At 43.3% G+C, this 16,511-nt stretch overlaps 1 protein-coding gene across 1 annotated transcript in view; it reads right to left on the bottom strand.

The window, feature by feature from the left end:
- The window catches only part of LOC124071021 (Down syndrome cell adhesion molecule-like protein 1 homolog), a 49,304-nt gene that overhangs the window by 16,872 nt on the left and 15,921 nt on the right, over positions 1 to 16,511 (bottom strand). Inside the window, 8 exon segments of the mRNA XM_046411443.1 lie at positions 71 to 247; positions 346 to 465; positions 651 to 935; positions 1,873 to 2,145; positions 2,655 to 2,951; positions 3,341 to 3,616; positions 5,016 to 5,294; positions 5,401 to 5,547. Of these exon segments, the coding sequence (XP_046267399.1) occupies positions 71 to 247; positions 346 to 465; positions 651 to 935; positions 1,873 to 2,145; positions 2,655 to 2,951; positions 3,341 to 3,616; positions 5,016 to 5,294; positions 5,401 to 5,547 (1,854 nt within the window).

Below are 16,511 nucleotides of genomic sequence, written 5' to 3'. Positions count from 1 at the left end.
TATGTTCAATACAGGAGATGTGGTTATAAAAGGAAATGTGTTCAAGCTAAAAAGTATGATTGACACTTACTCTTTACAGTGAGGATCATGCTCTTACTGATGTCTGAGCCCACGCCGTTGGAGGCCTGACAGAGGTAGTACCCTCGGTCATCCTCAAGCACGTGCCGGATGAGCAGAGAGCCGTTTGACATGATCTGAATACGGCCGGTGAGAGGAACTGGGTGGTACTGCTGAGGATTTCCTACACCTGCGCCACACAAATAAATGGATGTTACGGTCTTCATTTTTTCTTGTCCACATAGTCTTGTGTTTGCAATGTTATGGATGCTTTCTGGATGATTTTACCTTTTGCATGTTTCCACATGACCTTTGGAGGTGGGTAACCCTCCACAGAGCAGTTGAGAACTCCAGCTTTGCCATATATACAGTCCTGATTGTTGGGCTGTACTACGAAACGTGGTGGCACTGAGAAACAAAAAGATGTGATTAACCTAAATGGAGGGACTAGAAGAAAGTCTTACAGCACAAGGTAGGAAATGGGAGCATTCCTAAAATAAGATGCAATTCTAAACTCCCTCTGCACATTAGATATCACATCTGATCTGACCTAATTCACCATCGTGCCACTCTCCCCTTGCTCAGTCGCTCACCAGTAACAATCAACTGTCTTTCCCAGCTGACAGTGGCAGCGGCGTTGCTGGCGATGCAGGTGTAGTTTCCATTGTGCTTCAGTGTCACCTTGGAGATTTGTAGGGAACTCATGAACTCTTTGGTCTCTATTGCGACGCCAGAGGCGGAGCCTGGCACGATGAGCTGGCCGTCTTTGTGCCAGGTGATGCGTATGGGCATGTCCCCAGATGACACCACACAGGCAATGTACATGAGCTTCCCCACTGAGGTAGAGGGGATATCGAAGGGCTGGATGAGAGGTGGCACTGGGGGAGAGAAGGAGAGTGCAAAAATTCAGTAGAGTAAAGGCAGTCACAGTCGTGGAAGAGTGGCAATGTGGCCATCTGGAGCAATGCTAAGAGAGAAAGAGAGAAGGTCATTGGCCAGTGGGTCTCTCTTCGCTTCTCTTCCCCACCTTCAGCCCCCATCCTCTGCAGCCCATAATAGCTGCTCTGGTTAGAGTCCAATTGGCATGAGGAAGTCATTCCGTTGCCATAGTGATGGAGGTTGGGGTGGGGGTACTACAGCTGAGACATCTGGGGGATTTAATCTAGGCTTCATTATTATTCATCTAATTAAATCAGAGACACACTCACACACAGGCACATGCACACACCCTCAAACACCTCTGCAGCTGCCCTGCTACCATCGTTAGCACACTCACGGGCTAAACAAAATACATATGCACTATGAAACACAAATAAATCTATCCCAGCACACCATATCCCTCTGTCATGAAGTATCACTGTAATCTGCACTACACAACTTTGAAAGCATCTCCAACTGGTGGCTACTGTGACATCTAAAAATTTCTACAAAAAATATACATTTATAATAATAATAATTATTATTACTGTGTTAATTATTGTAATGAAAAAACAGACCAATTTCTTGTTGCTAAAGTTAAAAAGAAAGGCACTAAAAGAACTAATGTTGGTGATTTACCAACAAGGTTTGTCTGGGCAGATTGCTATCTTTCTTTCTTTTGTATTTTGCATATGGGTATGGGCACAACAATCAGGAATACCTGAAAGAAAAAAAAACAGGGTGAAGCCACAGTACAGCTCAATCATGCTGATGGGTCACTTTCACTCTGTTGCAGCTTCACTGGGTGATTTGCATTGATTAGATGGGTGTATGTTTTACCTAAAACTGCTCAGTGCAGCTTTATCCCTTTGAATGTATTCTCCTCTTCATGCTTACCTTTGACAGTGACATGAACGGTCTGGTTGATTGACACCTGGGGTTGGATCAGAACGCTACACAAGTAGGTGCCCTCGTCCGCACCCTTCTGCACATCCGTCAGCCTCAGCGTGCCGTTCTCAAACACCACTTGACGATGATTATCAGGCAGCTGCATGCCGTCCTTCAGCCACTTGATAGAGTAATATGGGTAGCCAATCACACGGCATGTTATGTATGTGTTCCTGCCCGCCACTGCAGTGATGTCCCGCATGGGTCTGATTCGGGGTGGACCTGGAGACACAGGGAAGAGAGGGAGGGGATGGAGGGAGGAGACAGAACGAGAGAGAGAGAAGTTGGAGAGAGAGAGGCAGATGAGGTGAGGGAGGTCATGGCAGAGTCAGGGAGCAGCCACGGAGACAGGAGGTGAAGAGATAAAGGTTGAGGGATAGAGTGATTGGGGCAAGTTGACAGGTGGACAGGGAGGTTAGTTATGCTCCCTTTACTAAAATCTGATTGAGGATATTGTTGATTTTTGACTAACCAGATATTCTGTGTATCTAAGTGATTTTGTCTTCTCAATTACACTGCAATAGATAGATAGATAGAGACTGCACAGATAGACAGATAGACAGATACATAGATAGATAGATAGATAGACAGATAGATAGATAGATAGATAGATAGGAGATAGATTGATGGATGTAACTGTGTGTGAAAGTGATCAATGCCTCTCACTAGTCCTTGTGTGTTTGTATAGAGTCAGGTGTAGAGTGCATTTATATTGAAAAGCAGACAGGCACCTCTTACGTTTATGCGCGCTTGGTACTCGGCGCTACCGGCCGAGTTGCGTGCGACGCAACGATACACTCCCCCATCTCGAATGAGCGGGCTGCTGACGTTGACGTGTGACACAGTCAGGCCGTCTGACAGGGTGTACTGGCTGGTTTTGTAGGTGGAGTCTCGCACCACGGGCTCATCGTCCAGCGTCCAGGTGATGGAGGGGGGTGGGGCTCCTTTGGCTGCACACATGAGGGAGAAAGGCTCGCCGGGGTTCACCACCCGCTCACTGAAGGAAGACACAATACGAGGAGTACCATCTGAGAGGAGACAGAGACACAGAGAGAGGAAGATGGGGACATAAAGACATAAAGAGGTGTGAGAAGTACAGTTCAACAACTTGGATTTAGATCTGTTTATATCACCATCTCGGCTACATTTTTAACACCAAATGTTTTCCTTGTATTTGTTTAGTGAGAAACGGTTCTGTGGTGTCTTATTTATCTGTCTATAAACGACAGCTGCAAAGGCATATGCATATGTGCTGAGATAAAGAATAGCAGCCAACAGTAAAAGCAGAAGTGTTCAACTTAAAGACTGTGGTTTCCGGTCATTTTGCTGTAGCAGTACTGTAATGAAACGCTTGCTGTGTCCCTTTTTCTACACAATGTGTACTTGTTTAGTTCTCTGACACCCTCTGTTCACGTACCCTCTAGCAGAATAATGGAAAAGTCCTGAGCAGTGTGGCCCTTTCGGGAGGCGAAGCACTGGTAGGCCCCAGAGTGGAACTTCTGCGCTGCAGTGATCTGCAGGGTGTCGTTGTGTTGTCCCTGGATGGAGATGTGCTGGTCGGGGATGATCGGCTCGGTGTTGCTGAACCAGGTGATGGTGTATTCTGGAGAGCCTTCCACAGTGCAGGTGAAGAACAGTGTGCTGCTGATGCCAGTTTTCAAATTCTTAGGGGACAAGGTCACTCGTAGTGGATCTGAGAGGGAGACACACAGGTACATTTTTTCCTTTTTTTGTGTTCATCTGTAAAGTGAATTGCGTTTTGATGTGTCAAACTGCTATTTAAATAAAGTTACAAACCATATTGCTGTTGCTAGACTACTTTTGATTTTCCATACAATATTATTTAATATCCTTGACTCTTTGAATTTTTATTGTTTGCCATAAATGCAACGATTAATGAAATTTTTGGAACTACTGGGCAGTAAATCATAATTACTGAGAGTTTATCAGTCATTGTTGTTTAATTTAATGGTGATTAATAACTCAGGTATTAAAGCTTCATAAACCAGTTATCATCCATTAAATAAAAAATTAAAAATACTGTGTTGCAAGATTTGTGAATAAACATTTAAATTTTCCCTGTTGATTTAATTTCCTTTATTTACTCTTTAGATGAGCTTACATTAATGGTTAATTTACTGAAACACATTTTAAGTCCTTCCTAATGATGTGATACCAGTTTTTTGTATTTTTGTACCATTTTTTTTTTCTCCCCAGTGACTCTAAAATCATTCAAATGCATTCAAAATGTGACACAGGGATTCATACACACAGCAGAGGTTTGGGGAGAGAGAGAGAGAGAGAGAGAGAGAGGGCACAATCAACGGTGGCGGCTCAATCATTGCGACGCACTCATTAAAAAAGCAGCTGGAGATATCTCTTCACATCTCTGTCCACTTGTGTGTGTAAGTGTGTCTGTCTGTTTTTGTGTGTGTGAGAGAGACAGTGCGCATGCATGTGTGTGCGTGAAAATGTCAGTGAGCAATAAGGCAGCTGGTGGTGTGTGCTGGGGGGCATCTCTGTGCCTCCCAACCCCCCCCCCCCCCTCACCCTGTCAGAGTCACAGAGTGTGCTGCCATGATGTGCCCACTGGCAAAGCCTCCCACCTCTCTGTTCTCTCCCTCTGTCTCGCCTTCTCCCACTCTTTGTTTCTTTGTATATGTTACACAGTGTAAATTTATCTCTGCCTCTCTTATTATCTTGTTATTACATTGTAGATAATGTCATTCCGGCGCTGTCTGGTTGTCCGATCGTCCCTTCTGTGACCCCTCGTATTTATCTCCCGTCTTCCTCACCCTCTGTCTCTGTGATTGTGAATTGTGCTGGCAGCTGTGTTATGGACTCAGTCTCAGTGAATTATTGCCCTGTCTCTCTTTTTCAGACCTGATATGACAGAGCATCATACATCTCGCACACATGTTTGTTACAGACACACTCCAGGTGCGACTTATATGTGTGCCTCACAGCAAAAGGAGAGAAGTTTGCGAATGTGTCCGTCTGCCTGGCTGATTCACTGAGAAGACAGCGTGGGAGTCTCTTGGGTTGCTGGTGAATTGTGTGTGTGTGTGTGTGTTTGTGTTATGCTCACACACCTATAACGTGAAGCTGTCCAGACACCTCCTTTGAGCCAAAACTGTTGGTGACCTCGCATGAGTAGCTGCCACTGTCCTCCTGCCTCAGGTCACTGATGGTCAGCCCTGTCAAACGCCGTGTCCAGCGGGCATCCGAGGGCAGCGGGCGACCATCTTTCAGCCAGCGCACAGTGGGGCTGGGGTAACCTCCTGCTATGCAGGGGAGCTCGATACTCTGGCCTGCATATACCTCCCCCGCTTGGAAACTGTCCAGGATGGTGGGTGAGGACTCATTGGGGTCTGGTGGACAGATATAAGGATATTATCATTATTATTGTTATTATTTGTTAAGACAATGAGAAACATCAAACTAACATGGGTAAATTGACAACAGCAAGCAGCTTACCCATTACAGAGAGCCTGGCTCCATTGCTTTGGCGCGTCTCGCCGCTGTACTTATGTTTGGTGATGCACCTGTATGTGGAGAGGGCGTCCTCCTTCTGAACGTCAGAGATGTAAAGAGCCCCAAAGGAGGTCAGCGAGAACCTGTTGCCTGATGAAGACACATTCAGTAAAGACTTACATTAACATCCCATAAGGAACACTGCTAACAGGCAGAAACAAAAACAAACCTGCAGATGATCACTCTGGTACAAATGCACTGTGCTCATTGAAAAAACGTATTGTGGAAAAAGCAAGCAGCTGCCTGAACAGTTGGCACTACCTGCCTGATAATGCTGCTGCCCAAAACCTGGCACTCTTTCAAGGCCTGGAGGACACATAGCGGTCACTAACTTATACCTCCCATTGACAGAGCAGAGACAGATTTACTGTCCCTTTACACATGACATAAGACTCTTGTGCACCACGCTATTATCATCAAACTATCTAAACGTTCTTTCATTTAAATGTGGTAACAAAAAATGGACGGACAAAGGCCAAGTGTGCTGCTACTGTATGTGCTGCGTCCAGTGACTGAGGGCAGAGGCAGACTGAGGGGACAAGGCCACATTTTCTCTGCATACCTGGTACAGGTATGCATGCACACACACTCTTTCACTTTATGTTTGTATTTGTTTTTGTATTATCCTGGAGTCCATACAGTTTATTCTCTAAACTCTTCACACCCAATCCACCCAATGGGTAAATTCAAGCACTGGTTAACTGGATCTGAAGCTTTGACAACAATCTGGCCTTTCCACACATTCTATCAACTTAAACTGCCTGTTAAAAGATCTGATTGATCGCTCAGTGTCCTGTTTCAAAAGGACATACATCATGTTAATGAGTAGTAATTCAGGAGAAACTTAAAAATGAGTAATTCTCTCACAGCTTACTGTGAGTGGGACAGATTTCAAAATGGTTGTTACTATACAGTAAGGCTTATTTTAGGCTTTGGAAATGTCAGCCATCATCTGCGACTTTTTGCACCTAATCTACAGGCCAATAGCTGGATTAGCTGCATTCAGGTGCACCTGTGTGTTTATCAGCTTCAGTATTTTATATACAAGCACTGTGTTTGCTGAGGTCTTGTGGAGGGTTGAGCAGGAATAGTGAATGTGTTTGCATGGAATATACTGTATGACCCGAGTGGAGGCACAGGCTGCAATTTCACAGCAGCCTTTGTTTGCCCCCCAGAATGGAGCCTTACAGGATAATGAGCACTTTAAGACTGCTACTCCCACAACACCGTTGACTCGCCTGTCACAACACTCTGACATAGGCAGAGATAGAGTGGAGCGGGGAGAAGGAGAGAGAGAGAGAGAGAGTCAGCTGGATCTGTCAAAGCCACACTTTCTGTCTTCAGCAGGGGACGGAATTCATCCCATCTGCTGCAACGCCTCTGAAACAACGCTGATTACACAATGCACATCACGTTACGTTACCTGTCCATGTTAACTGAGTGGCTTGTACAGAGAATCAGTTTATCTTTGGTGGACTCTCTTCATCTCTTTGTGTGAACCCTCTTATCGTCTCTCTCACCCTTTTCTGCTCTCTCTCAGCCTCTCGCTCTCAGTCTCTAAGCAGAGTGGCAGACAGAGTAAAATATTAATTACTAAATCACTGTGCTCCCTCAGCTTTTATTCATGCTGACTTGACTAGATAACGAGAAACAGAGCCAAAGTGCATTACACACACACGTGCACATATGCATGCACACACACACACACACACACGGCTGCAGAAAAACATGCAGACATGCAGCTCAGAGTAGAAAACGGCTGTAGTTGTTAGTGTTGCATAATTTTTTTGTTCAGCTGTGCCACAGTCAGTCATGTTGCCGTCTCTATCTTAGCTCAGGGCAGTTTCATTTGCAAATATTCAACATTTTTGCACAAATCTGTACTTTTGTATAGGCTTTATATCCATATGTTCTGAGCATTTAGGACGATAACTCAGACATGCATGCATTTTGTCAAATTGGCCATTACATTATACCCATGACACCTTGTTCCTGCTAAAAGGAACCTACTAATCAGCTGTGCCATCAGACATGGTTCTTCACATGGAGCAAAACAGATGCAAATGGTTTTCTGTTGCTTCATCATGAAACACCTTCACTAAAAAACACAGAATGGGAACGCAACTTCTTCTTTTGATAGCTATGGGAACTATTAGGTGAGCATTTCATTTTGCAAAACACCATGAAGTGAAACTAAAAGGACCACTAGATAAAAAATAGAACCACTCATGGATCCTCAAAAAACTCTAAAGGAACCATTTAAAAGGTTTAAGTATTTTTCATTCACAGCTATAAATGGTTCTTTAAAGAGTTCTCTCACCCAGAAAGAGGCTTTTTGAAAAAAGCAGTATTGCCTAGAGGATGACAACATTGTTGGATTTTGTATGAGTTCGGTCAGAGTCTCAATGAGAACCATTCATGGAAGAAAATTGTGCAAAATTGTTCATGTATTCCTGATGCAGATGGGTCCAGAGGGGAACTATTCTTACAAGCGCTGGATCAGCAACATCAAGGGCATATTTGACGGGAAAAAGTTAAGGGTGCAGAAAACGAGAAACTATAGAAAATGTATCATTCTTCATTTTTACAAACATGTTAAAGAAAGAATTAAAAACAAAAAAATGCAACAATTTAATTTACATTTTTAGAAAATTTAATTTTTGATCACTGTACTTATAAACAAAAACAATATTATTTCTGCTACTTTTTTGAACCAATAAAAGCATTTCCGTGAGTGAACACATTTGTCTAATATGTACCTCCCCATATAATAAAGGTACCGCATATTTATTGGAAAATGATTAGAATCCACACTGAGTGCCTGTGTGCTATGTTTCTATGTATGTACTGTAAAATAACGGCACTATTCAGATTAATCGCTCTGTATGTCCTTAGCAAACCTCTCCTGTGTAATAAAGGTTTACTTATTTATTTTTTTAATCCAACAAAATGCCTGCGGCCTCGCAGTCACACAACAGCCCTTCTGTGTGCTGCTATGAAAAATTTCAAAGAGGAGGAAAGAAACTGGAAAATAATAGAGAATAGGAAAAAAATAAAAGCTTGACAGAGTCTATAAATAGGATATATACTGTAGCTTGTGTGGGTCCACGAGTGTTTGTGTGTGTGTGAGCACACCGTGTGTGCGTTCGAGTTCGTAGCAGCCTCATTTTCTCACATGCAAATGAAGGCGTCGGCGCAAAGATAACGAGGCCCATATTTCCACCTCCTCAGTGGGGCCATTATTTATTGATGTTCTGCATCTTTCCCCCTCCCTCCCACTCTCACGCTTTCTTCATCCTCTCCCTGTTGCTAGGGTCTTCTCACTGCCATCCTGTTACGATTTCAGTGTACTTTCAGCAGTTATTAAAGCACAACGTGTTTACAATCATCAAGGATGAAACAGTGAAACCCTCTGTGTTGCAAAAATATTAATGCTGAACTGGTGGTAGATGTCAATGAAATTAATGGAAAAAATCCGAATCAGTATGGAGTTTCTAAATATAGCTTTTCAGTTGAAAGTGGGTTTTATATCCAATCACACATATCTTCCAAAAATCACACAACATGACACACTTTCTTTTAGTTCTCCGATTTCCACTCTCAGCCTGAAGTTTGCTGATTTCAAAGGCAGTTTAGTCCAGTCCTCTGCTTAAGGACACTGAAAGGAACTCATTTAGCTTTTAGGCCCTCAGGTGTGTGTTGGACAAGAGGCTGAGACTCTCATCTACTCACAGAAAAAAAAAATGTAGTTAAAAATGACTTAGTGCCTGTTCGTTAGCAGTTTTATGTGCACTTTAGAAACTAAGTTGGACTTCTTTGCCCTCGACAGGAAACCAGTTTAGCTCTTGGAAATGAATCTGACCTACATGCTTTAGAGAGGCAAATTTCCACACTATCTCTTAGCCTATTTTAGGGTATAACCTTTTTACTTTCTTAACAGGGATTATTACAGTCTAAGCTGTCTGAAATACAGATTTTCATACCAAACACAAATAACCAAACTAACTGCAACTGGATATCTGTATATGGTCATAGCTCTGAGTAAAAACACTGATGTTCCTACGGGAATTCCCAGTATGGACCCCATATCTAATCAGTTTGGAAAAGGCTAATGAGCTATCGAACTCAAATCCCTGTTTTCCTTCTGGCAGATCACTACAATCAGATCCCTGGAGTCTCCATGTTACTCGACACTGCTGATGGTCAAAGGCAATGGTTCCTCGCCTTGAAGGGCTCTGCCAGTTAAATGAAGGTTAGAGTTTTTTTTACTGCTCATTATGATGACTATAAGCCAGCACAAAGAGGAAATGCTCTGACAAAAGTTTAAATCCTCAGATAGATGCCTGCAGCACATGTTTATCCTTTAAAGAGATGTGTGAGATGTGGATGAAGTTTAGAAGGAAAGTGAAAACTCATTCAAACCGATACCTTTATGAGGTACACCTCACCTGAGGCTTAAATGCAATATGCATCACATATTCTGCTACATGTAGACATGTACTGTGTGTGCCGTTGTGTAGATACATTTTACATTTAAGTGAATCACTGTTTGAAGACTGAACATAAAATAAATTGTAAAAATGCTTTGAAGATGTAACTTTAACAATAAAAATCATATCTTTTATCTACATATTTGATTAGTGGCAAACTGAAGTGAACTGATTGTAAACCTGATGACGGACAAACATTTTGCTCCAGCTGGGTCCACCTTTGCACTGACAAAGATAACTTGGTAAAAGTAAAACACTGATGTACACCAACACGGAGGTCAAAGTAGAGTTAGTTATTATAATATGGCTAATTAATCTTAGCCCTCTGAAAAAAATAGTTGACATTCTGAATTTCATGCTGAAAAAATTGCTTTCTGTATCTCTGCCTGATACCCTTGGTATCAACGGCAAGTTGCAGAGAAGAATTTGAAAGAAGGTGAGAAGAGAGAGGGGAGGAGGAGTGGATCAAAGACTTGTGACTGTCACAGAAAGAAGAAGAGAAAGAAAAAAGAAAAAAAAATGCAGCATATTCCGGAGATATTCACTGCAGTGCTGGAATATGCTTGGTGCTCACAAATGCAGACATGCTAGGCAACATACACACACACACAAACACACACACATACAGAAACACCTACTAGGCTTAAAATAGGAAAAAAAATATTTCCCCATTGAAATGAAAAATAATACACTATGTAATAAAATTAGCACAGCCGAGTCGGCGAGTGGCGGTCGTCCAGTTTTGCAGCAGAGGAATGTGTTAAAGCAGAAAAATCAGGCTGTGCGACTGAGTGACTTGACTTGATGAGGAGGAATGAGTGCAGAAAGGAAGAAAAGACAGTAGAGGCGAAAGGCAAAGGGAAAGATTGAGGGTTAACTGTGGAGGAGAGAACAGTGTATGTCTGTATTCTCCACTCCTTTCAAACCTTTATGCAAAAAAAGAGGGTGTTGCATTTGTATTCAAAGCAAGAGCCCACTCCACCCTCCCTTTGCTCTCTCCCCTCTCTCCCCTCTCTCCGCTGTGTACATTAAAAGCCCAAGTAGAAGCAGGTGTCAGCCAATTAAATATATACACTTTCCTGGCTTTTATTCTGTTGTACACTTACTTAACATCTATGAATGGTGTCCTCTTAACTCCTTTCAATTCACATTCAAAGCAGGTTTTATTGGCACAACTGATGCGTTACAACTAATTGTGCAATGAGAGCCCACCCCTCTGCATCTCCACCATGAAAGAGACTTTGTTAACGCGACCAAACTGTTCAGACGGAGCATGAGTCACGCTGCCAGTTAAGACTAACACTGCATGAGCAATATCTGAATCTCAGTGTTCAATCCTCTCTTTTCCCCCTCTCGCTTCTTTGCTGTCGCACGAGATGCAAGACGTTGGAAGAAGCAGCAGCTCTGTCATGTTTTCATTAAAAAGCCACGCTTCACTGTCTAATCCTAACTGCTGTCCTCCTTCCTAACCAATTCTGACTGCTTACCTCACCTTTCAATCACGTCCTCCCTGCCCTGCCCCTCGCCACTGTGCTGCATCGCAGGCCACACGACTCACAGTGAGCGCGAGAGGACGGCAGAAAGTTGAGGGGACGGAGGTGAGGAGCAGACAAAGGTGGAGGTTGAGGAGAGGCAGAGAGACAGAGCAGACAGACAGGGCAGAGTCCAGTTTCCACTGCATTGGGACCATGTCTCTTCTGCTTCACTTGACTGCTCTGTCCCAATTTGCCCTGTGTGACTTTAAACAGTAAACACTGGGGGAGGGGATGATGTGGAGGGTGTGCAGGGGGGAGGCTACCGAGAAGGCCTGAATGGACAGTCGGGAACAGACACAAAACCAACTGTATGCAAAAGACGGGGTTTGTGTAGATATAACTCAACGCAGTGCTGTGGAGAAGCCACGTTCCTCCCCGTAAACACATCCTAACCAGACAGGCCGACGATGCTGCATAAAGCTAAATGGACCATCTCAGATAGAGGGAGCGCTGAGGAGATTAAGCATCAGTGGAAGCATCAGAGGAAACGAGGGATGGAGGGGAAGAGGGTGGGAGGATAGGAGAGAAATGGGGAGAGATGTAGAAATAGGACTCCATTATTCATGACGTGTGTTTCATGTGCTTGGTGACATCTGGGACAGCAGTGATAATGAGAGTCCCGGGAGAAAGAAACCACATACACACACACACACACACACACACACGTACATACACACACACACACACACAGACACACATACATACACACACATCCCGATGCATACATGCAGAAGTGTACCACCATGGTCCAAACACCGGGATAAACTGGATATCCCATTAACTCTTATTGAACTGTTCACAGTGAGTGTATGACGGCTCTGAATGTCTCTGTTAGAGTCAACATCCAGCAGCTAAAAGCTCCCGCCCCTCCACCTTGTTTTGATTTAGCAGCAGACAAGGGACAGAGTGGATATATGGTGTTTGTGTGTATGTGTGTGTATGTGTGTGTGTGTGTGATGAGGTGTACTCCAGCTTAGCCCATGGCCTGGGGCAGTGAGCTGCATTAGCAGCACTGAGTGAGCTGCCTGGTCCCTCCCTATTAGAGTGCTGGTGGCAGAGGAGTGTCACTGCCCAGCATGGAGAGAGAGAGAGAGAGAGAGAGAGAGAGAGAGAGAGAGAGAGCTTAACTGCAGCCTCTCACACACACACACACACACACACACACACAATGGTGTAGTTAGTTTAATGTGTAATAATGTGTGTAAATCAGTTTTGTATGTGGGGTGAAAATTCACCTTCTACTGAAATGTGTTGGCATAGAAAAAGAACATACTGAAGCAAAGTACCCCAGAATTATGCATGCGAAAAAGTACTTTGTGACATTTGAATATGGAAGAAGGCTGGTCGGCCTTTTTTAAAACCTTAAATGTAAGGTTTGACTGTGCCGACATTATCCACACAGACCGCAAAGATTTTCATTCGCCTCAGAGCGGATGATATTTGTACAGAACACAGTGCCCTTCTGTGTGCAGTTTTGAAAGACACAAAGGTTTGCTAAAGACTCAGAACTGTCTGCCAAGTGTGAGTGGTTTGACGTCCATGTGTGTTAGCCCTCTGATGGGCTGCTGAACAGTCCAGGGTGCTGAAACACTTTGTCACTTAATTGGACAGTTGAGCAAAACCAAATTGTCTTCATCAGTAGGCCTACATACAGTATATATATATATATATATATATTAAATATCTTTCTGTTCAGGAGAGACAAGCCATTTCAAGACTTGGAGAAAAACTGGAGTTGTAGCATTAAGCACTTTTCTCTAAAATTATGAAAAGCATATGATTAACTGAAAAAAATAATAAATGAATAACTGAACACAACTACATTGTGCATGGATATTAAAACTCATCCTACTGTTGCATCTGCACAATGTTAAACTCACATTCTAAAGTAAAAGCAAAAAAAAAAACAAACAAACAAAAAAAAGAAAACATAAAAGAAATAGTGACGACTGCATTTGTTCTGTTTTATCCTTACTGCATATCCAACATGCCGAATTGTTGACCGAAGTCTTAACAGTGTTTTCCTGGAGACAGAAAAAGAGAGAACAAACAACTCGCACGCTGTAATCATGCTGAATCACTGATTTGTTTACACGTGATGTATTCGTCCACAAACAAACTCCTCCGTCACATTAAGGCCAAAGCAGCGTCTGTGGGCCGCTCTCCTCCCTCGCCATCTCACCCACTGCAGTCGATGACGGCCTGAGATGTTGATCTGGCCTTTATGTGTGTTTGGACAGTTAATAGCGAGGCGGATCAATAGGTCTGATTGAGAGGTCATGTAGGAACATGGCACTTGGATGACCACCAGGGATCCCATGTGATCACCGGTCATGTCTTCTTGTGGTCCCTAGACGATGCATTCACAGGAACACCGTACAATGCATTTCAGCTTTCAGTGTTTACCTCCCCTATACATTGTTTTTCTATTTTAAAAATCAAATGGTCATTACACACATTGTAGATTTAGTCAGAACTATATGTTTAATTGATAATATTTTGTTATGTTCCAGACATGTGATATACATTTGTGGAACTGCATTTTATGACATTTTAGGACAGGAATAGAGAGAAAATCACCAAGATTGACAGAAATGAAGATGGAGAGGGGAAATCAGAATCAAACTTCTTACTGCGAGCTTCTGAGTAAATAAGCATTTCCTTAAATACAATTTCTTAGTAAAGCCCGCTGTAATCTCCTTGCACTAATCCCTCTTTCCCCAGCCTAAACAAAAGAGTAGAAGAAAGCAGTAGGAAAGGGGTAAAACCTCTTTACTCAAATCCTATTTCTTAACCCAATCCAGGCCACATAAACCTTCCAACTCTTTTACTCTAAGCCCTGACACAAGCCTTCTTGCTTTCACTTTCCTTTGTGACTCTGACTGTGGTTAGAAGTGCAGATTAACAGCTATCCTTTACCGAGCCGGGGAGTAGAAATGATTTAGTTGCCCTCGTCTGATAAAATATTAAAAATAAAAAGAGTGAGGTGAGTGTGGGAGTGTAGTGACTGGAGCAGGAACTGATGATATGACCTGAAATGTAAAGATCATCATTCACGCACATCAGTGCAGGTGTGCTTTATCATGGCAGCTCACTTCTGACATATTCATCCTGTGTAATTATAGTGTGGCCAGTTGAGGATACTGGGCTGTTAGCTGATGAGTTGGTTCATAGATGTTTATTAAAAATGTAAATTTGGGTGAATAAAGGCCAGTAAGAAATTGATCATGTTGGTATTTTGATATTGTTCAACCCTGGAGTTTTAACAACAAATGTATGTGGATCCTTTGACATTATATACTCACAGGTTGTAGTATTAAAAATGTCTTTACATTACCACAAAACCCTACAACTCCCAAAGATATCCCAACCTCCTCAATAATATAATAATTATAACAAACTTTATTTGTATGGCACTTTTCTGTGTGCTTTCAAAGGGGAAAAAAAGAAAAAAGTAAATAAAAGTGCCATGTAAGTTCAAAAATAATTTTAAAAATGTTTCATTTTCTTATAACTAATAATTCTTATTTAAACAAGCTTGTGATGTCAGAATTGTTGTACCAACATTTTTGTGTTTTCAGAGCTCAGCATTTGCTTAGGCGAGTGTCATGTCATCATAACCAGTACGAATTATGGCAAAAGCTGAAGCACTGTGTTAATAAACTGCTATTATCTTTTAAGCCACATGATGAAAAAGAATACAAACCAGACTTCCCCAACTATCTCCCCCTCAGTTGTTGTGTTCTCACACAGCCGGGGCTTGAAGGCTGAGATAGTGGCCAGATTTCTGTCAGAGTGATGTGCTCACAGGGGCTTTCCCATCTCTCCCTCTTACACTGATTGACACTGATACAGTGATGCACTGTAAACATGCTCATACTGCATGTGTGTGTGTGTGTGAGAGTGTGTGTGTGTGTGTGTGTATGTGTTTGATGGAGACACAAAGGAAAGAAGACAGCGGAGAGCGACAGCAGCAGCGATAGAGCGAGTGCATTTTTGTGTTACGAGCACGTGAGCAGGCGTGTGTAGTAGTGTGTAAATAGTCAATAATAGCCGACACTTGTCAGCCCTCTGCTCTGTACACACAAAGCCCATGGTTGAGCCATTGTTGAACTCCGCCTCTCCACGCTAGCCACCCCCCCCCCCCCCCAACTAGGCCTCTCAAGCAGAGATAATTATGCCTATTGTGCCCCTTGCACACACACACACACACACACACACTTGTTTGTGCTAATTTACACACCCACCCACGTGCCTACTCAACCTAACTGAGTAAAAGATGGCTGCCAGCACCCCATCTGCTCCTGCCCAGCTCCTAGTTGCTCTCAGCACACTGGGGCAAATGTGAGCAAGGCAAAAATATCTGAAGAAAGTGAAAGGAGAGCCACACAGAGGTGAACAAAACACACATTTTCATGTAGTTTTGTTATTCCTTAAGTAGATGATTTTGCAAGAATCTGCTCATTGTTAAGTTCTGATGTTGCCGCCATATGTTTACATGTGTATGTAGATGACAGCAGCACCTTCAGCTGCCCGATTTAGTCTTTAATGTCCCCCACTCACCCCCCATGGTCGGCTGTGTGCCATGTGGGACAGACGCAGGAGCAGAGGAGGGAGGGAGGGAGGGGTGAGGGAGGGATGGAGTGGAGACTCAAGGGTGGGGGGTGACAGAGGGCCACAGTCGATGGCGTTGTGTTCAATGAGCCCTGAGGACGCCACGTGCTCCCTGTCCTCCTCTGTCACACCATGTCCTGCTGCACCCAGGCAGCCCAAGCACAACAACGGGATGACAGTCACACAGCAGAGCCGAGCTGAGCCCAGCCTTAATGTAACCTGAGTTAATGTTTAATGAGAGCTCCATATTCAGACAGGTCCATGCAAAAACTGAAAATGGCTTTATTGTGTTACTTTTGAGGGGGATGTGTAGATGTGTGTGGGCTTGTACATTTGTACTTTGCAGTAGCGAGTATGTGTGTGTGTGTGTGTGTGTCAGACCAGTGTTTACAAGAGTCTGCGCTGTCCCAGACAA

This window comes from Scatophagus argus, chromosome 14 (genome assembly GCF_020382885.2).
Source record: "Scatophagus argus isolate fScaArg1 chromosome 14, fScaArg1.pri, whole genome shotgun sequence".
Taxonomy (NCBI): Eukaryota; Metazoa; Chordata; class Actinopteri; family Scatophagidae; genus Scatophagus; species Scatophagus argus.
Note: the sequence above shows the minus strand (reverse complement) of the source record. Positions and strands in the feature narration are given on the sequence as shown.